This window comes from Nelusetta ayraudi, unplaced genomic scaffold, assembly GCF_046127955.1.
Source record: "Nelusetta ayraudi isolate G7.1 ecotype Tasmania unplaced genomic scaffold, CSIRO-AGI_Nayr_v1 ptg000033l, whole genome shotgun sequence".
Classification (NCBI taxonomy): Eukaryota; Metazoa; Chordata; class Actinopteri; order Tetraodontiformes; family Monacanthidae; genus Nelusetta; species Nelusetta ayraudi.
The window spans coordinates 7,681,858-7,703,174 of record NW_027466083.1 but is presented as its reverse complement, the minus strand read 5'-3'; the positions used below and the strand labels follow the sequence as shown (position 1 = coordinate 7,703,174).

The window sequence follows — 21,317 nt, the reverse complement described above, 5'->3', positions numbered from 1 at the left end:
GATAATATCGGACACAATAAAATAAATACTAAATTACTACAGTAATAAATATTACCATGAACACAACCACAACGACAATTACAGTTTTTTTCCCCACCATTATTATATTATATTATTATAACTACAAAGAAAATCATCATCATTCATATCATTCATAAAATTTAAATGTTTTTAAGAAAGATACATATTTGATCATGTTAACAATTGAATTTCTTGATTAAAATGGTTGAGATTCCTTAAAGTTTAGGACGTTTTTTGTCATGATAGTTCACATTAAGTAGGTTCAAGATGTATGTGTGTTGACACAGAATACAATATTTGAACAGCTTGTTCAAACGTATGTTAATTCAATATTATTTAGAGATTAAATTTCAAGATCTTTTAAGACTTACCAGAAATCACTTTTGTAGTGTGTTACACCTGGAATTGATGTCATTTTTAAAAATGTAAGATAATATAAAATATAAACAACAGCTTGAAAATAATTGATTATTCTACTTTGAATTACAGAGCAGAAGGGGGTTTCCAGAAAAAGGTCAGGTTGCAGCCCGTTCCAAGAAGAATAGAGAAAGCAAGAACTTGAGTCTAGGTCCAGTCTCAGCAACTGATAAAAACAGTAAGGGTCGGGTTAAGTTGTAGAGGGTTAAGTCGGTTGGAATAGTCAGGTTTGTGTAAAGTCTGGTTTATTTGTAAAGTCGTGTTTGGTTGCGTGGATCAGGGTTAGCTGAAGGGGCCGATCGCCTAACTTAATCAGAAATCATTACAAATAGCACAACTACCTGAAAATGATGTAACACTGTGGTTCAATGAATGACCAATGCTGCCACTATTCATGTGAAACAGATAATAGTTCAATAAAAAAAACTTTTTGAAAAGTTTCACGACAGAGGTCCTTCTTTTGGCTTATTTTTTTTTTTAACATTAATTACAATATCTGTCAGTTCACCATTATAACTAAAAGATGTGTCATATCTTCTAACCTGTTCCAAGGTTGTCCCGAGAGAAATATTTTTAAATTGTGACATCAGTGTTGAGGACGATAAGCAAGTTTACACGTGCAGCCATAGTTCGATATTAATCAGGCTTAGGTCATATTCCAAATATAATATACGGGGTCAACCTAACCTTAATTACAATAAGGTAATTAAGGTTAAGCAATAACCACACTCAGGTATGTGGCTTACGTTGATTTAACCCGCGCTATTGAGAGACATTATTCACTTTATAAGCAGACAATAATGAAAATTCTTTCAGGAGGTTTCTTCCGGCCATTGCCATCCTTTGCTGCAGTTTGTATCGTGAGTCCTGGTTTGCAGCTGATCTATTATCAAGTCTCAGGCTTCTACTTGCCATTTCCCCCCCATTCTTGTCTTCAATTGCAGAACATCTGAGGAACAGCAAGTGTTGTTTGTGATTCAGACAAGCCAAAGAACCAGAAGACGTAAAAAAAAAAAAAGAAAAAGAAAAAAAAAAAGCCTTCAATTCCTTGGAGGTGACCAAAAAATTGGAAAAATGCTGATTAACGTGTAAACAACAATGTTCCTATTGCAGCTGTGCACATAAATACATGGTTTGGATCACTGTCTTAATAAGAATATGAACCTCAATCAGAAAACGCTTGCTGCATTTCTTAATATTTCTTGCGTTTTGCACAACACAGCATTACCCACGAGCCCCTACTACTGCTGTGATGCACACTGTTGGTAAATTAAAAATCTCCCATTAGATTTTGGTGCTGGACAGAGCAATGTCATCAGCCTCCTTATCCTCATCATTCTCCTCGTGTGGTGGATTGTCTGATGACCTGAAACCTGTGAAGGTGGGACTGATGGGGAGCCACCTGAGCCAACGGATTTTTCTGACCACACTCATCCCCAAAGGAAACTCATAGGTGGGGGAGGAGGAAGAAGAGGAAGAGCTCCAGTGGATCAATCCTCGCTCCTCTCTTGTTCCTTTGAAGACACACAGAGAGAGTTTTTAAATTTTTTTTGTTTTTTTTGTTGTTTTTTTTAAGTTTGTTTTTCCAACAGCTTGACCTTGTCTTACCTGGAATGGTGTTGTCCAGGCAAAAAGCCAGAAAACCTCCAACAAACATCTCAGTGGACAAAAGAACTGTGAGGATCTGATCCAGTTCAGGGACACCTACATTGCCACACAATAATTACACATTCACCCAATGGTTGGAGCACATTCACTTGATATGTGCACTCACGCAGACATGCGTCACACTCACCAGTGTTAATGGATTTAGGATGTGTGTCCAGGTGTGCCGGCAGAGTGAGACCAAAGAACATGGAAAACCCAAGAACAAAGAGGTTCCTGGAGGAGTTCAAATCCACCAGTTGCAGGTTGGAGAGGCCGACGGCTGTGATCATGCCTGAAGAAGCAATGCACCTTCACTGTGACAGTACACGCACACATGCAAACGTAGACGGACGCACGTCACCTGATACCCACCGAACAGCGTGCAGAACATTCCTCCCAGGATCGGATCCGGCAGTGAGGCAAAAAGAGCTGTGAACTTCCCCACCGTTCCCAACACAAACATGATGGCGGCTCCATACTGCACCACTCGCCTGCTGCCAACCTGCATGCATGGTCGCCAACATTAACATGTGAACCATTTAAATTGCTGCACGTGTCCATTTGCTAGGTCTAGGCGTATTGATCTAAATAGTGGTACCATAGATACCAAGGTGAGTATTTGTATCGGATCAACACTTGCATGATGAGAACAATCATTTTGTTGCAGTTTCTCTTCTAGAGGTCTGGCATATTACTCCAGTTCCTCACAGTAAACAGCGTCTCTCAGATCAATGCCAAAATCCCCAGTATCACTCCCCCCTTACCAGCTGTTGCACATTGTTGACCGTTTCACACCTGACTTTCTCCAGTTCCATTGGATCGAACTCAAATACAGTTAACACGAAAGCACCGCGTTACTTACCTTGGTAATTCCCAGCACACCTATGTTGGGGCTAGAGGAGGTGGAACCATTTCCCGTTCCCAAGAGTCCAGCAATGATGCAGCAGAGGCCCTCAGTGAATATTCCCCTGTGAATTTGAATAAGATGGTCAAATACCTTTTATGCAAGACCTAAAGGAAAACGCACAATCAGTTCCCGTCCTACCTGTTTATGGCATGTACTGGCGGGGTTGTGGCCCCAGACAGACGAGCGCAGGCGTAATAATCACCAATGGACTCGACGATACCAGCCATGATGGCGCTCAGCATTCCCAGCACCCCGGCAAGCGTGACGACTGGCAAACCCCACTGGCCTGTCAGAAATTGCTCACAATCAACAATCCTACTTGTACAATGCACAAAACAAACTTTACAATCTTTCTGCCTGGGCCAATAGTTGTGTCCTGCTGTTGAGGGCAACAGCTAGAATTCAGTTAATGCACAGGCAAGTTCAAAGTTCAAGAAGTCTCACAGGGGTAGGGCATTCTGAACCAGGGAGCTGAATTCATGATGTCTCCACGTGCGTCAGTGCGAGCTTTGTGTCCATAGTGTTGAGGTTCACTCGGCAACAGGTCGGTCAGAGTCAGGATGTAGCACACGAGCCAGACCAACAAGATGGCCATAATGATCTGAAACCAGGAAAACAGTCAGAAAAAAAAGAAGAAAAAAAAAATCTTGGGCGAATTAATCACTGGACAAATCTCCTGCTGCATACGCATTGTGACCTCACCGGGAACATTTTGAAGATGTGGACTCTTGTGAAGGTCAGTCCCCTCTTCCTCTTGTACACTGGGAAGGGGACCGACGTCTCTCTTAGGTACTGGGCGAATAGCACAATGAGAAAAATACACCTGTCAACATACAGAGGGGGAGAGAGAGAGAGAGAGAGAGAGAGAGAGAGTGAAGCAAGGCCTCCAGGGCATCAGGCAGGGCAGGACAGGTGGGTGTGCAGGTGTCTCACAGTGCTGATAGGCCCCAGTGAGACGCAGCTCGCTCTCCAGCGGTTGTGAACACCGAAAGGCCGATCAGCGAGACGGTGGGAGTGATGGTGAGCGGCCCGATGTACTTGAGAAGCAAACCTGGCAACCCGCAGAGACCAATGAAGAGCTCCAAGATGCTGGAGACGATAATGGCGCCTTGGATCTAGAAAGAATGGGAAGACAGATGAGACAAAAAAAAAAAAGCCCAATGGCGCCGCCTCGGCTCCAGGCAAACACACCTCTCTGATTCGAGGCTGCCAGATGTGCGTCGTGTCGATGGGGAGAGTCCAGTTTCCGTAGATCTCCTCTGTGACAGAAGATCAAAGGGAGAGTTTGCATCATTGCCATTGCCGCCTTTCTCGATGTTGTCATGTGTAAAGCGACACGGTCTCACCTTCACTGGGGCACTTCCAGCGGTCCAAATTGAGGATGGCTTGAGCAGGGATCAAAAAAGCAAAGGCACTCGCCTGAAAGAGAGGAAGTCTTCACGCACACACACGCACGCACACGCGTGCACACACACACACATACACACACGCACAGAGGGGATATTTTTTTCAATCTGACATTTTTGGTGCGTTCAGGGACACACCGTCACTGACGTCACCGCTTGTGTTGGTGAAGTGATGAATATAGAGATTTCACCTGACGCCAACCGTGGTCTGGATCAAGGTTGTGATCCCCACCGTGGTGAAAATGGTCCCGATCAGCTGACTGACTGTGTTCTGGTCTTTTCCGATGCACATGGCCTCAGCCAGAAGGAAGGGCACGGCTATGGTGCCGCTGAAGCACGTCAGGTAATGCTGAGGACAAACGGGGTGGCAGTTGCGTTAGTTTCACAAAAATGTCCAGTTAACAGTTCAGCCTGAACTCGGGCAAAACAAAACAAAACAAAAAAAGAAAACATCATGTGGCCGTGATCATGTCCACTTTTACTGAAGAAACACGGCCCAAAAATTGCTGTTGATTTTAAAAACACGTAAGACTAGTCAGACCGGAGACCAGATCCTACCTGCAGTCCCAGCAGAATGCACAGGTACCATGGTGGCACATCTTCTATGGTGTAAATCATGTCTGATCCTGCTCTTGGTGGCTGTTTGGCTTTTCCATCCTCAACCCTATGGATCTCCGACTCCACCTGGTAATCGTGACTCTGATTGAAGAAACATCAGTGAGGGTTATGGTCAGCAGGAGAAAATGAAGGAGATTATTCAGTCTCATTTTGTTCATAAATCCACTTAATATGTCAACGACCTTCCTGGTCTATCCTGCGCCAACAGATCACCGGAGCAAAAGAGATAATCATCAGCGTAACATGGAAATCATCTGAGGGTTCAGGCACAACCCCCTGGATTTTTTGCAAAATTCTGCTATTCTGATGGGTAATAAACATAATCACTCTAGTTTGTTGATCAAAGTTGTTGATTTAACTTTTTCAATCTGACCTTTTTTCCAGTGTATCTTTAATTAATCAAAAGGTAGTTTTGAAAGATTTGAAATTAGCAATCTGTAAACGACTCACAAACAATAAAAAGATGTGGGTCATTACTGACTGGACCACGTGCTGTAGTCGACACCGTTACACAACGGTTTAGCAACACATCTGTATTGGGGGAATTGGGAGACTGAGCAGCCAAACACAGCAAGCAGGTCATTAAAAATAAATAACAACTTCATCAGCAAATTTTCTTCTTAATGTTATATGGTCCTAAAAAAAAAAGAAGAAGAATCTGTGGCATTACCGAGATGCCGTGCTCACAGGTACTAAGAAAACACTCAGAGGTGCTACAGTCCACCTGACTCTCTGTCAGCCTCCAATTAAGACCCCCTGACCTGTGGTCCATCTGTCCACCTGTTCTTAAGCTCTGCTGCCCACCTGTCTATCACACTCACCTGTGCGTCGTCCTCCATTGGAACTGCAGCTATCGGAGCTTCTTACAGGCCAAACTCAAAGTCACAGACAGGAAACAAGAGTGTTTTTCTTTTTTTTAGTCCTGGTGAAAGTCCACCAGGACTAAGAATAGATTAACCATCACACACATGTTTCACTGACCTGTCCTCTATTGCTGAGTCAGCACTCCATGATTATTGCCTATAAATACTGATTAGAGAGAGCAGTTGGCTGGTTTTTGACCCTAGAATGCAGATCAGTGACAGGGGCACAAGGCACCCCGTGTTCAGTCACGCGGTCTGCCCTGCCATCACCTGCTTGATGTGGTCAAGCAAACATGAAGTCTGAAAACTGGCTCTGGTTCTGACTAAAGACCACCATCTGAGGAACTCCAGGCCACCAGTTTACGTTCCGTTTGCAGGTCAGTCCTGAACACATTCAGATCCACTGACTCTCACTGAGCTCAACTGACTTCCTCACACAGAATGAATGGGATTCTGTGAATAGTTTGCAAATGCAGCTCATCAAGTTTGAGAAGACGCTGCGGCTAATTTGTCTGCAGCTCACCTGTCCAAGGTAAAGGAGTCAACACCCACGTCTGTGTTGAAGAGTACATCTTGTGTGTCAGGACTTAAGGTTTAAACCAACCTGTTTCAATTAAAAAAAAAAGAAAAGGCAAAAATCTTCGCACATCTATTTCCTCGGATTAGAGGGTGACAATTGAACAAAAAAGTTTAAACGAAGAAAAATAATTCCACCAAGGCAGCAGCAGGTGCCGTTAATGAGCAGATTAATCGCAGGTGGGTCAGTTCTGAGTCATCACAAATTACTATGTGACTTTAGAATAGGGTGTTAAAATTGCTTTTAATTTATATTAACTCAAAGTCAAAGGCGCTTGAAAAGCAACACAATCACTGAAATGATGATGTGATTTTACTGATCATTCATTCAAGATGTGTTTTATGCACCTCCATAAAGACAAAAAACAAAGTCCATCCCAAAGCCCGTCCCCTAAACTGATCACTGATCAACACTCAGGGATTTTTTTGCATCATGCAGCCTTTTTATTGCATTTCAACCGCAGGATTTTACATAATATTACAATAAAATTAGTCACATATTTGCACCATTTCATGTATATCATAAAATTTTAAATCCATTAAAATCCATTCCATATAGTTAAAATTGGTTTTGGGCAGTTCGCCAGTTCGCACTACTTAAATGCACATCACAACAGTCTCAGCAGCACTTCATGGATCAGATAATCAGAGTTCAGATTCCTCCTTTATTGCACTTTAATTCTGTCGTTCATTGGTGTGCAAAACATTCTTTGTGTACTGTCCAACTGAACGAGCTGGAGTTAACTGATTAATCAATAGACTTTCTTCAAAGAAAGAATTCAGTATATGCTAAACAAACTGATGTTCTATTCCTTCCTATAATGTAATTATTTGTGCATCATTTTGCACTTGGTGACTGTTTTATGTGTGGCCTTAAAACTGACAAGCTACCATAAACCACAAGTCAGATATACTGACTTTTACGCAAGATCAGGTTTTTTTTCTTTGACATGACTTTACGGTCACCCTTGTGACTAAATGTAGATTAGTCTGGAGTTCTCATTCTCTGATCCTGAAACACTTGCCAAGTATAAGATGTTTGGTTGGTCAAATTCCCATTTAGCAATTGTCTAATCAAAATATTGTTGTGCTAACAATATATATTTTTTTAAATCATCGGCATAGAACTGAAGAACAGAAACACTCTTTTCTAGAATCAACAGGGAAGTTTTATAATTATTAGACTCTATTTTCTGTTTTAGGGCTCGGAGTCACAACAAACTTGCACCGGTAAAAATGTTGCACACAAGAAGAGTTGGGTTTCTGCCACTACACCTTTTCAAAATTCAAATCAACAAGCTACCTTTCACACTGAGCTATGCTATCAGATTACCCCTGCTGCCAGTCTTTGTGCTAATCTACGCTAACGTGATCTGCCCAGTATGAACAGATGTAGTCTTAAATCCAAGACTGACCTGACTGATTGATCAAAGATCTGCCTGCTGATTGGAGGACGCAAAATAAAACCTGTGATGTCATCAATTTAAGTGTAGCATCCACTCAAAAATGGCTGATCAATAAATTCTTTATAAATATAAATTCTTCATTAAATAATTATTTAGTCCACGAGTCATCAGGCAGCGCTGCACAGCTTCTCAGCCAATCACAACGCAGGAGTCTCGGCATCAGCAACTGCAGAGAGAGAGACAGGTGTCACTGGTGATGTCACAGAGGGAGAGAAATATGTGAATGTCACTGGGAGGGAGGCAGGTGTCCTAAATGATGTCGCGGAGAAAAAGAGAGGCAGCAGAAGAGATGGGGTCATTGATGACATCAGAGGAAAAGAGTGATGTCAGTCAGTCAGCAGGAGCAACAGGTGATGTCAGACAGAGACGGGTTACAGTGGCGCAACACTGGGAAAGAAAAAGGTGGATGAGAGAGAGAGACAGATAGACAGGTGTCGTTCAGACTTGTGTCTTCACTCATTCAGCTGTTGATTTATAGATTAATATTAGTTTGCACCAATCACTACTTTTCCTCATGTTGGCTGTCAGCAGTTTAGGTCATCATGGCTTCAGGTTAGTCTGGAATACTTGATGAGGGGGCGGGGTCAAGTGAGGACAAAAATCACCCCACCCCTTCCTCAAAAGCCGGAGTAAATGCCGTCCCAGCTAATAATCATAACTGATGCCGAGTCTCTGATGTGGACATACTGCCTGTCTTTTTTTTTTTTTTTTTAACAATAAGAGTCTAATACTGAGATTGAAAACTGCTGTCGTGTTTATGCTGCTACACTCTGGAATGTAAAGCTTTGCTGTTTTCCCACTCTGTTGTCGGGGGTGTTTTCACCTGAAGTCGGTCGCTTCAAATGGCCTCAGGAAACTCTAACTTCACAACAATTGCCGCTTAGAGACTTAAACTGTGACTTCAAGCCCTTGGCATTAGCAATGAGTGTTAAGCTACATGAAGTATTCAATAAGGAACTTTGACATTTTCATGCAATCTGATTGGCTCTCCATTTCTTTTGTCCATCAGCTGCTATGACGGCAATGCTTAGGCCACTGTTGCCACTGTCACAGTTACAGCGATTTACAAAACTTTTTTTTTTTTTTTTTAGATGCGTTTAGAATCAGATGTAACAATATATATGATAACATTTTGAGTTTACAGTCACAGATACACTTGGAGCTACAGCGGTTCGGTCGGTCGTGACATTCAGGTGAAAACAGCTCTGAGAGCTTTTAACAAACATCTGTTTGCAGGTGAGAAAATCTGAGGTCTGCTGCCGGCGTTCCACCGAGCAAGGCACCACTGACTCCTACAGTGAATCACCACAGAAGAAGAACCAAGTGACGACGTTGAGAAGTGTGACATTTTTTTAATAGATTGAAACATGAGAGAAAAAAAACAAGTACACAGACGGACTCAGACAGTTTCAGGATTCTGATCTGCAAACAGACGTAGAAAGAGTCGGACGACAGAGGGGGAAAAAAAAAATCTTCGTCCTTTCGCATGAGTCCTGTCTCTCAGCAGTGTGTCCTACCTGTCCTACCTGTCCTACCTCTCCTACCTGTCCGTCTGTCAGTCTCACATTGACAAACTGAGGCTCCAGGGTCCCAAACAGAGCCAGGGTCCGGGACAGGACCAGGTCCAGCAACGGAAAAAAAAACAAACACTCAAACCCAGACTCTCCGTAACTTTGTTTTTGGCCAGTGGTGCTGCATGAACGCATCCATCAATCATCTTCTATTCAATGACAAACTGGCTAATGAATGAACGGACCCTCATCACCTCCTGGCCTTGTTTGTTCCCCTCAGCCTCAGTTTGGACAACTTCATTTCACAGTTTTACTTAATTAGAACAATGACAGAAAACCATAGTTCTCAGCAGGCCTGGGGAGGAACCAGAGTAACCTAAACAACAGGAAGTAATGTCAGCGTGGCAGCGCCCTCTAACCCCAACGGATATGTCGTGCTGCTTGTGGATCAAAACTGCAAAAAAAATAATAATCATAAAAAATAATAATAACACTGACAGATCAAAGATCAATCAAATGTGGGCTGGTGCTTCTCACTGGCACCGGTGTTAGTGTTCGCTCTACCTGATAGAAATGCGTGACATCATTGTGATGTAAGAGTTTTTGTGTTGGCCGATCCAGTGGTGACTGTAGCTGTAACAAGTGAGATGACATCACCATGTCATCATCAGGGCACTGTGAGGTGGGGGACGCTGCTGTCGCTGACACTTCTGAAGAAGGGGAGGGGTCACCCGAGAAACATCCCCCACCCACAGCCCTCTTGTACAGTGACAGGTAAAAAAAAGCCCCGCCCCCATCCCACCCTTCGCCTCGGTACAGAAAGAACAATGCGGAGGAATATCAAAACCGTCCTTCTGTCAGCGTCGGTCTGACGGAAAGCCAACGGACTAGCTCCTCCCACCTCCTGCGGTAAGAACCAGTGTGGATGTGGCAGCAGCGGGGGAGCGGCGGGGGTGAGGGCGCGGGGCTGAGGGCGGGGTGGGGGTGCGGTGGGGGCCACGGCAGCCGGTGCTACGTTTCAAACTGCGTGAGGAGGGCGCGCACTTCGGGCGTCAGCTGCTTGGCGGCGCTGGCGGCCTCGGCGATGGCACGGCGGTACGGCCCCTTCCGCTTCCTGTCGAAGCGCGACTGGAAGCTCTCGAGGAAGGGCGAGAGCTGCGTGAGCGGCAGGAAGGACGTGGTGGGCGAGCCGAACCAGGAGACGCGCGCCTCCTGCCGCGCCGCCTCGCCGTGCCGCGCCACCGTGATGCCGAGCACGCGGGCCGGCCACCACGGGAAGCCGTAGATCTTCGCCCACACGATGTCGCCCACGCACACCGTCCGCCCGTCGGGGAGGAGACACCGGGTCACCGGCTTGGAGAAGACCGAGGAGGACGCGGGGGACTTGCGACGCCGTTTGGGGTCGCCGCCCTCGTCATCCTGCTCCTCCTCCTCCTCCCCCCCCGCCTCTTCTTCGTCCCGGTCGGCCGGCGGAGCAGGAGGAGGGGGAGGAGGAGGAGGAAGAGGAGGAGGAGCGGCGGAGACAGAAGAAGTGGAGGAGGACGTGGTGGAGGAAGAGGAGGAGGGGCACCGCTGGCCTGACAGTGACGAGGAGGAGGAAGAGGAGGAGGAGGGGGGAAGAGTTGTGGTCGGAGGCGAGGAGGAGCAAGAAGAGGAGGAGGAGGAGGAGGAGGAGGACAGGTCTGCGTGAGGAAGGGGGTCTAAGGTTTCTGTGGAACTGTGCTCTGAGTGGCAGGACTCCCGGGAGGAGGACCCAGGAGGAGGAGAAGAAGCAGCAACCTGCCTCCCGTCTCCTTCGCCTCCCTGCTCCGAGCCCTCCTCCACCATCTCCTCCTCCTCCTCCTCTTGCTCCTCCTCCCGACTCTTGCCAGAGGGGAGGGGCACAGAAAGAGGAGGAGGAGGGGCAGCAGCGCTTACGCAGGGAGCAGCGGTGGACGCGGGGGCGGGGCCTAACGCTGATTTGGGGGGCGAGGAGCGAGCGGCCGGTTTGGGTGGGGGGGGGGAGGAGGAAGAGGAGGTGCAGCTGGAGGAGCAGGGCTCCTGGCTGTCGTCGGTACGATACCTTTGAGGTTTGAGCCGCACTCGGGGAGGCAGAGGCGTGTGGGCGGTGCCGGCGGCGGCGTTGAGGTGCTGGCGCCGCGTGAAGTGGACCTTCTGGTTGTGGTTCTGCAGGGCCGCGGCCCGCGTCATGGCCTTGTTGCAATCCTGCGCGTCCCTCTGCCGGTGCTGGTTGTGATTCTGGTTCTGGTCTTTGGAGCGGGACGGCTGAGAGCTCCGCGTCAGCTTCTTGAGGACCTGCTGGGCTTTGGAGCGGCTGGTGGAACCTTTGGCCAGGACCTTCTTCAGACACATCCGGCTGGACGAGGACGCCGTTGAGGCCGAGGCCGAGGACGAGGACACGCCCCTGAGGACGCGGCCGGACGAAGCGGCCGACGGCGGCGCGACGCGCAGCCCCGACGCCGAGCGCTTGTCCGCCGCCGCCGCCCGCCCTCCCTTGTCGTCGCTCCTCAGCCGCTTGAGCTCGGAGGAAACCGGTCCGTCAGCCGCGCGCCGCCGCCGTGACGCCTCCTCGCCCCGCAGATCCACGGGGCCTCGCCGGGCCTCCCGGTGGCCGCCCGACGCCACCACGCCTTTGCACTTGTCGCAGAGCACCTGCCGAGGGCGGAGCTTGATGGAGTTCATGATGGACGTGGCCTCCTCGCAGCGGTACCGCCGCTTGGGCCGCTTGATCTTGCGCGGCAGCGGCTGAGGTAAGGCCTGGTTGTAGGTGTCCCTGATGAACAGAGGAGGGGGGTAAGGCGCGCCATCCTGAAACAGCGGCGGTGGCTTCGAGGTCCAGGGGTGAGACGGTGCAGGAGGAGGCGGAGGAGGTGGGGGAGGCGGGGGTGACGCAGCGCTGAGGACCACCGCTTCCTGTTTGGTAGGGAAGGCGTCTGGTGACGGCGGCGGAGGCGGGACGGACGTCTGGGGTCGACAGCGGTCGTCTCGCCTGGGGAACACGGTGATGGGTATCCCATATGGTCCGAATCTATACACACACACACACCACACACCACACACCACACACACACACACACACACACACACACACACACACACACACACGACTTAGGTTAAGTGAATGAATGTCACTAAAGGACGTACAGAATCAAACATTCTCACACAATCATTTTTAAGCAGGGACCCTGGAGCAGAGTGCTGGATGGAGTCTGGAAGGTTTGAGTTGAAGATAAACCTGAACATCTGGTCATCAGGCTTCAATCAGATCCATATTGTGATCCGACATGGGTTTTACTAAAATTATGACGAAAGACTCTGTCCCACATTTTTTTTTTTTTAAATGTAAAAAGTAGCTTTACGTCCCAGCTATTACTTTATTAATCACTTGTTACTTAGTAATTCTCTGACAGCGCTAAACTCCAACCCGATCTCTTGCTGAAAGTCAAGGTTCAACCTGTTTTTGCTGATCGTGGAGAAACCTTTCAGCAAGTAAAGCTCTCGACAGCAGTTGGCAAAGCAGTTGCTTTTTGCTCTGATACACAGCTTCGCCTTTTACGAAGCATAAAAAAAAGGAGAACTTGTGGGTGACGCACACAATTCTGTTGTTCGAGAAACAAACAGGAAGTCAACTCCGGAAGCCACAGCGGGAAAGAGGCGGTCCGGAACGGAACCTTGGTGGGTCTCACCTTTTGGAGATGTCCATCAGCACCCCGGAGAACACCTTCTCCCCCAGCCGGAACGACACCACTAGCGCGTCATCGATGACGTGGTCCAGAGACACTCGCACCTCGGAACCGGGACTCAGATCTTGCACGGATGCGGGTGACAACGTTCCGGAACCTGGTGCGGGTCCGGGATCCGACACCGACGAGTCCTCGGTATCGGGTTTTTCCTGCTTTATGGTGTCAGTCGCTGGACGTCTCTTAGGGGACCTGCACGGTGAAGATGACTCCCGCAGGCTGCGACCCGGCTGCTCTTCGGTCCCGGCAGGATTTGGTGCGTATGCGGTGTCTGTATTCAGGTCGTCCGGAACCGACAGACGCTCGTTCGAAACGTTGCGGTCGAAGATCGCATCCTTGGGGCTGTGGCTCAGTTCCGGTTGGATCAGAGCGGTGTAACACCTGTCCGGATCCGCCGTTTCAGCCCGATCGGTCGTCACGTTGGTCGTCGGTTCCGCCGGTTCCGCCAGAGACAGGCCAGCCTCGGTGACCGCAGGAGGAGCCGGGAAGGAGTGCAGGAAGACGGCGGAGGGCTGCGGGTCTGCCAGGATGCTGCGGTACACGGCCTGCACGGACACGTTGCCTCCGCCTTCTGGCTCTCCCGGCACACTGGGAGAAAACCGGTCCATAGCAACCCGATCCACCGTCAGGGTATTTACCAGTTCGTCGGTGAGGGCGGCATCAGAGAGCGCCTTTCCCGCCGCGGGATCCAGCTCCGGCCTGACATGGCGGCGCTCCTCCCCGTCCCCACCGTCGTCCATCCGCGGAACGACCACCTCCAGTGCCGAGCCGTACTCCCGCGGCTCGTTGGTCTCCGCCCCGGACGCCGTGAGTCTGGGGCTAGCCAGGTCCGGTTGTGGCTGGCCATCGTCGTCGTCGGCCGCAGTTTTTGTTGTTGTCGGAACCGCCGCAGCTCCTGGCTCTGCAGCCACGGCCGCCATTTTCTTCCGCTATAGCTGTGAGCGGCGCGTGGCCCCGCCCTCCTGTGACAGTGGCCGCTGCGCAGGTGCCCCGCCAGTGGCCCGAGCGGCCGTCACTCAACGCAAACGAAACAAAACCTCGCCTCCCATTGGCTGGCTCTGTTTGAGACGAAGGGACGCAACGCCGCGTCCAGAGGGCGCTGTTCATTAGCAGACACAAAAACGATTGATCTGATCGACCGATCACCCCGAAACAGTTGATGATCAGACTTCCGGTGTGGTGCCGAAATCTCGCTCTCCTCACGGAATCTCTCTCCCTTACGCGTGAACGCGCAACCCTCCCCCTCCCCCCTCCCCCCCGCCTTCTTCACGCAAAGGAACAACTAAGATAGTGTTTCTACAACTCAATGACCAGAACCTCACAGAATTGCAAAATTCGGCATTAATATGTGTTTCAATGAAGTGGTGAGTGCTATGAGCTTACTGTGAACGCAATATGTCTAGCTGCACCAAGAAAAAAAAAAAAAAAAAAAAAACAGATCTCTACTATTATCTAATTTAAAGGATAACCTTAGAGGAACTTTAACCTTTTTTTTTAATTCCTTCATTCAATAGGTCATCCTTTTTTGAGATTTTATGCAAAAACCTATAATATTTGGTAATAAATATTTGTCCAACATCACCAACTCCTCATTGATTTGCCTAATTAATATTAACTAATTTTTGTATGGCTGTTTCTGTCTGACACGGAGACCGTTTGTGAGATTCATACAGACAACAACAAACACTGGATGTTACATGACAGCTTTATTAGTGTACTAAACTGATTTGTTTTTATTATGTTTGAAATGTTGAACTTGTTTAACTTGCCAGTACATTTAGAATTAATATCTATCATAATGGTCCATTAAAAACTAAACTTGTTAGAAATGTTCTGGCTTTCAATTAAAATAAACAAGTGTCAGAATTTTTCATCAACTTTTAGTATATTTCTTGGACATTATTAATTTAGCTGATGAACTGATTATTTGTATAGTCTAGGAATCCAATGGGCTGTGCTTCATCAGTTGACTAATTGGTCAGAGTGCATTGAGTCCCGTCCCTTCTACATCCTTGAGCTCTTTTAAAGGCACATCCTCTGATGGGACTCCACCCCCACTCTCAGCGGTCACACCATCATGTAATGATAAGCCCTGCTGTGGGGAGGTGGGGCTTCTTCCAGACCTTCACACAGAAAGTTCCAAATAATTACTTTAAATAATTCCAAATAATTTCAAATAGTTCCAAATAATTACTTTACTGAGATGATTACATGCCAACACAAGCACCACAATGTTCCAGGATGATTTTCTACCAAAGTAAAACATTATTGAACAGTGATCCTCTTTGATATGCTTGTTGTGCTGTTTAATCATCTAATGGAATCCTTAAAAGGCAATTCTGCCTGCTCACCACTTTTCCTCAACGTCATCGATGGTGTCTGGAAGTGGAACATTTAGCGTCTCCGGCAGGAAGAAGGCAAAACAGGATGCTAACACAGCCGCTCCCCCATACACAACACTGGGCAGAGCAGGGAACACCTGGGAAATAAAAATAAAGATGAGATCATATTGTTATTATTGGGAAAATTAACACTGAAATTAATGACAAGATCAATTGAATTGAAAAAAGGATATTGATGAGAATATTAGGGAGAACAATGATGATGATGATGATGATGATGATGATGATGGACAGAGAAAGAGACTTTTTATTTTCTAATTGATTTCTAATTGACTGTATTAGTTGTCAAGATTCAATATTAGAGAGTGATTGATTTCTTAATTGATTGACTGATTGATGGCAAGGTCTTGCTCAGTGACATCACCTCGTCCAGGATGAGGACTGCAGGCGCTGCCATGCTGCCGATCCTCGCCATGGTAGAAACAAGGCCCATCCCCGTCTGTCTGTTAATATGCCACAGGCATCACATGGTAACCCAAGCCAATAAACAAGGAAAAATCAGCTTGTCCAATTGATGCTAATGGCGTTCATATAAAGTTTGGTTCAGGACATGTCCATTGCATAAGCTCATCATGAGCATTCAACAAGTGAACCAATCTGTTTCTCTTAATGCTATGACAGCATAGAGAGTTAGTCCAAAACACTGTTGGAAAATGAGGACCTGAGCTGCCAGTAAACAGCTGTTTGGTCATGACCAAATGATGGTTCAGCCTCACCCAGAACCCTAATGCTCCTGATGTCAGTGCAGTGACTGCTAATGACATGCTAGTCACACAGCCACTTTCTGCTCATTATTCTGCGCTGGCCAAAGCGATCACTGCTCTGTTGCTGTACGCACACTTGCTACAATGAAAAGTGCATCTTCAGGTGTGTTAAGCTCCCAATAGCCTTTCATTTAACTCAGTCATATGCTACACTACAAATACATAGGAGACAAAACGCTGACTCAGCCTCATGTCTGATCAGTCGTCCTACAATCCACTCATCTTTTTTATTGTGGACAGTGATTAAAGGCAGGAGAGATGGTGAGAACTGAACCAGCAGCTGCCCCATTTTGACTTGCTGGATGGTGTGTCCATCCTTGTGTCCTGGGGGCAGCAGTCTTACCTGATGACGGTAGGGTAGAGCTCTCCGGTGTACAGGTAAACCACTGTGAAGGAAGCTGAAGTGAAACCTTTACCAAGGCACGCCAACGCAGTCCGGAGATTTTGCATGTCTGCGGTGGAGAATCAGCTGGTTCAGTGGGAGAACAGTTACCTGGCTGTGGTCGACTGTCTACTTCTTAGAGACATTTTAAGAGGTAATGCCATCAAACTGTAAACTGACCTATTTATTAGCACTATATGAGCACAATGTCAATAGGGGTTCTCTACACTGTTTGCCACTGAATACAAGGCCATTGTGGGCTTCCAGTTGATTTGGCATTAGCTGAAAGTCTTTCTCTCTGCGAAGCTACAAAGAGTCTCCATCATCACTGAAATATCACATTTTGGGCACACTATCCCTTTGAACAGTTCCCCACATTGTCATTCCCTGGGAGACAAATAGTCTAAACTAACGGGACTAAGCAGTTCCATGTCAAAGTTGATGGTTCCGGTTCCAGTCTAAATCGGGGATTGAGGAAGTCGGCTGTGTGTATCAGAGTGGGAATTTTTGCTGTTACCTGTAGGGATGAAGATGTTGGCGAAGATAACCAATGACGACAGGAAGAGACAGGCTGACTGAGACAACCTCCTCCCCAGGTAACTGAGTATGGCCAGCGCAAACAGTTTGGCAGGAAAGTCAACGGCTCCAAAGATGATTTGCATCAGGTAAATACTCACCTGGAACAACCAACAGTCAATAGACAGAGGGGTCAGTATGTGGTAGTCAATACGAGGAGAGGAAAACTACAGTTCATGGTGTTCTTCAATCAGTCTCCTAAACAACTACCTGCTTCACAGACTGCGTAGGTCTCTGTTGCAGTTTCTGGTTTCCCCACGAGAAGACCCCTTGCCTAGTTCATCTAACTCCATTAACAACTGTGCGGCTCAGTGTCGCACTGATAGTTGGAAATCTGTAACCAACGCTGAGTTGTGTTTGACGCTGTTGTAATCACTGACTGGAGCAAAGGCGGCCACCACATCATGGGGTGAAGCAGTTGCTCTGTTTCAAATCCTCCCTATGTTCATGTAAGCTAAATATGGCTAAAATATAGATACTATTAAGCTACTATCAGACCCTTTATTTTTTTACATAGAGAGAAAATTGTGCCACTGGAGCACGGAACTATGTCAGATTCATCAATTGGAATGGATCACTCTTTTCTACAGTACTAGTCCATAAGATAGATAGATAGATAGATAGATAGATAGATAGATAGATAGATAGATAGATAGATGTTTCGCACAGGCAACTCCTCAGATGAACAAATGATTGGGAGCCCCACACCTTCTGAGAGACTTGAGGATATTCTGCTCATTGCCAACATGTTGCTCCGTATGTACTCTGTTGACTCACCCCAAACTTTTGCAAATCCATCGCTAAACCATAGTATGCAAAACTGGTGGCGAACCTGTGGGAGGAGACAGACAGCTGCTTATGACAGGTAGATGCAAGGGAGTTGTGTCAGGTTAGTAAAAAAAAAAAACGTAGGTGGGAAATTTTAATAGTGTTTTTGTCTTGTGTCCTCATTGTGTGTAGCAGGTAAAAGAAAAACAGATGTGATGTATGTGACGACGGCATGTCATCTGACCAGACTACGATGAGGCAGATGGAGATGCGTCTCATCCCTCTGGTTTTCACTAGGTCGTAGGCAGTCAGCGAAGAACGATTTGCTTCAATCTCTTTTTTCATGTGAATGTGTAAAGCCTGCAGGTAACACACGGGACTGAGCTCGACGGCCCCTCAACAATTGTTGGAGAAGTGACGGACGTGTTACCTCTTTTGTTAATTTATCGATAACTTCTGGTTTTCCATTGATACGGGCAACTCGCTTGAGGCTGTTCAGTGCATCATCGAATCGATTTCTGAGAACCAACCAGCGGGCCGACTCTGAGTACCACCTGACCAATGAGAGAGCAGACACATTAGTGCCACCCGTGCAGTCAGAGAGCAAATAATTTTGTAGACATTAGTTTTGACAGTAACTACTGACCAGCTGTAGGCAAAGAACAGGAAGTGTGGGGCACAGACAACCACCTGCAACTTCCTCCAGTCTCTGAGCCAATAGGCAAGCCCTGCTAAGATCATCTGACCAAAGGTGAAGAAAAAGGAGGTGAGCGTGCCCACCAGTGTCCTCTCTCTGGTCGGGATCCACTCCACCTCTGAAGACAGGTAAGTGAAAGAAAAAGGGTCAACCTCTGACAGACAGGCAGAAAGAGAGATGTGTGGACAGTAAGACAGGAGGATATGGAGACAAGTACTCAGAGAGACGCCATTGATGATGATTCCTGAAACCGCCATCCCACTGAGAAATCTGAAGGTGCAATAAGCTGTGTATGTAGGGGAGAGGGAAGAGCTACAACCAAGCACCCCAAGCAGCAGGTATGACCAAGTCAGGATGATCCGCCTCCCAAACCTGAGAGACAGAGAATGCATTTGATTGAATTATTTCAGACTTGAGCTTTAATTACGTCACCTGTGAGACATAACGAGAAGCATCAAACCAAAGAATGTTTTACGGTGGAACAATGTTTTAAATGCCGAAAGGTGAGGATCACCTGTCGGACAGGCCACCAAACACAATGGCTCCGGCTAGAACTCCACCCATGTAGATGGTTTGAATCATCTGCTTCAGTGGACGTAACGAACACACCAGGCCCCACTGACAGACAGAGAGAGACAGAACTGACATCAAGAACCTTTTGGTCCACAACAGTCTGAGAAAGAACCACAACAGACTTCTGAGTTGTTCTCCAGACTGTCACAGTCGACAACACCCAAATGACTAAACTAATAGCGATAAGGAGTCGCTTTCTTTTGGAATGCATGTCCATCCATCTGTCGGTGAGGGGACAGAGTTTTGATTGGGGGCAGATATGTGGTCTTTTGAATTTTTGGTGGTGGTTGGAACCAAGGGGTGTATGAATGCAGGTGAAAAAACAAATGCTATGGTTTCCCGTTGTTACCTCAGAGACTGTGGTGGAGAAGAACTCGGATTGGTCAAACGCCCAACCATCCAAACACTCTTCCGTCCTCAGCAGGCTCGTGTTGATGGAGCTGTTGTCGGCTAACAGCTGCCACTGAGGCTCCACATACCTGGACCAGTGGGGTAGGAACTGATGTCAGTGAGTTGAGCGTATCATGCAATACAGAGAAGAAATAGCAAAGATCCGTAACCTCCTGCAGCGGTCCAGTTTAGCTCCTGAAGAGTCCATTGGGATGAATGCTCTTAGCAGCGTTTTTGGTTCCATCTGAAACACAATCACATCACGGTCTAGTGATGAGCAGATTGAGCATGTGACCATGCATGGTCATACATGGTCATACATGGTCATACTTGGTCATACATGACACTGCATGTCGTATATACAGTGAGACAAGATACCTGTTCGATGGACAGAGTGTGATTGGCCGGCAGGCTGTAATTAGTCGGCAGGCTGCAATGGTGGGTGGGGCTTCCTGAGACAAAGTTGTTCAGCAGATTCTGACTGGCCATGAACAAACCAGGGATGCTGATCAGAGTCACATGGATCCACTGATACCTTCCGAAACCGCCCACCTGTCCAGTACACATTGCAAAGTTGTGTCGAATGATCCACCTGGGCAGGTGCATGACATCACAGTGACAGTGTACTCACCTGGTCCAGCAGATCGGCGAAACCCATCTTTTTTTATTTTGTGTGGTTCCCTTGAAAGTGTCTAACTAGTTCAGAACTGACAGCTCATGCTCTCAGCTCCTTCGCCAGAAAATCAAAACCAGAAGAATGACAACATTAGCGTCGATGATGAAAAGCGGCAAGGAGGCTACAGGCTCCGAGATTCAGATCTGGCTGGTTGAACCTGAGAGCAAAAATAAATAGTTAAAGCTGAAGGTTTTTTGCAAACACTTTTCCTACCCTCTACGAAACTCTCCCAAAACTCTTTCAAAAGCTTCTCCAGACCTTATTCATCCACCTAGTTACTCTCTACACAACACCGAGGGCAACAGACCCCTGAACGCTCACATATTTGAGTTCAGTCTGGTGAGAGTTATTAACGGCTTACAGCAGGCAACAGAAAGGAAAGAGGATAAAACGTACTTACAGACTGTAGGCTGACGGACGACTGCAGCCCAAGAGGAGGAGAGATGGAAGGAGAGATGGGGGGAGACAGACTGAGGAGCAACAGCTAATGAACTCACAGTGTTAATGACTGACTTCAGATAAATCAGTCATCTCCAACTGCTTGACACACTGGCCAGATCTGTTTGTCTGCTGGCCTGTTAGTCTGCATCAGTTGTCACAAGTCAGTTACAGAATCAGAAATAGACCAGTCTGTGGTGAAAACACTTTACTTCAGGACAATGTTAAGGTCAAGCAGAGGCTGTCTGAAACCTGAATTCCTGTTGCTCCTTCACAATAAGAGCTTCGGCCCAAGGTGTAGTGGAATGAGTTGACAGGAAGTGGCACGTGTTGTACACTCTTGGCATGTTTGTTTTCATGTTCTTGCTTCTTGCTGTGTTGCTTGAGTGTGTCCGTCCTGGAATTCAGTCGACAGCTGAGCTTCAACAACAATCAGCTCAGCAGGCAAACACGGAAACACACACAGACACAAAGACCTG

The 21,317-nt window shown here is 47.1% G+C and overlaps 3 protein-coding genes across 6 annotated transcripts; all 3 read right to left on the bottom strand.

The window, feature by feature from the left end:
- Positions 1-1,512: 1,512 nt before the first annotated feature.
- slc23a1 (solute carrier family 23 member 1) lies at positions 1,513-5,959 on the bottom strand. The gene is made up of 14 exons (XM_076032104.1): positions 5,838-5,959; positions 4,957-5,097; positions 4,590-4,747; positions 4,339-4,427; positions 4,184-4,251; positions 3,926-4,107; positions 3,695-3,815; positions 3,437-3,593; positions 3,131-3,278; positions 2,948-3,053; positions 2,458-2,587; positions 2,234-2,377; positions 2,047-2,142; positions 1,513-1,952 (listed from the first exon to the last, which is right to left on the bottom strand). Exons 1-14 carry the CDS (start codon positions 5,853-5,855, stop codon positions 1,723-1,725), a joined length of 1,788 nt encoding a protein of 595 aa, XP_075888219.1. The 5' UTR covers positions 5,856-5,959; the 3' UTR covers positions 1,513-1,722.
- Positions 5,960-9,253: 3,294 nt separating this feature from the next.
- On the bottom strand, positions 9,254-14,342 carry pwwp2a (PWWP domain containing 2A). Its single transcript, XM_076032102.1, has 2 exons — positions 13,119-14,342; positions 9,254-12,460 (listed from the first exon to the last, which is right to left on the bottom strand). Exons 1-2 carry the CDS (start codon positions 14,090-14,092, stop codon positions 10,444-10,446), a joined length of 2,991 nt encoding a protein of 996 aa, XP_075888217.1. The 5' UTR covers positions 14,093-14,342; the 3' UTR covers positions 9,254-10,443.
- Positions 14,343-14,859: 517 nt separating this feature from the next.
- oatx (organic anion transporter X) lies at positions 14,860-20,972 on the bottom strand. Of its 4 annotated transcripts, none has more exons than XM_076032106.1 (16): positions 20,801-20,967; positions 20,356-20,557; positions 20,103-20,276; positions 19,895-19,968; positions 19,684-19,813; positions 19,276-19,379; positions 18,979-19,133; positions 18,711-18,879; positions 18,495-18,618; positions 18,309-18,424; positions 18,074-18,128; positions 17,238-17,397; positions 16,682-16,790; positions 15,939-16,017; positions 15,524-15,651; positions 14,860-15,295 (listed from the first exon to the last, which is right to left on the bottom strand). In XM_076032106.1, the coding sequence occupies exons 2-16, from the start codon at positions 20,380-20,382 to the stop codon at positions 15,151-15,153; spliced, it is 1,749 nt and encodes a 582-aa protein (XP_075888221.1). In that variant the 5' UTR covers positions 20,383-20,557; positions 20,801-20,967; the 3' UTR covers positions 14,860-15,150. The 4 variants fall into 4 exon arrangements, 3 of the variants coding, with proteins under 3 accessions (XP_075888221.1, XP_075888223.1, XP_075888222.1); XM_076032108.1 differs by having other exon boundaries at positions 20,356-20,454; positions 20,797-20,965; XM_076032107.1 differs by having other exon boundaries at positions 20,356-20,454; positions 20,801-20,965.
- Between the last annotated feature and the right edge of the window lie 345 nt (positions 20,973-21,317).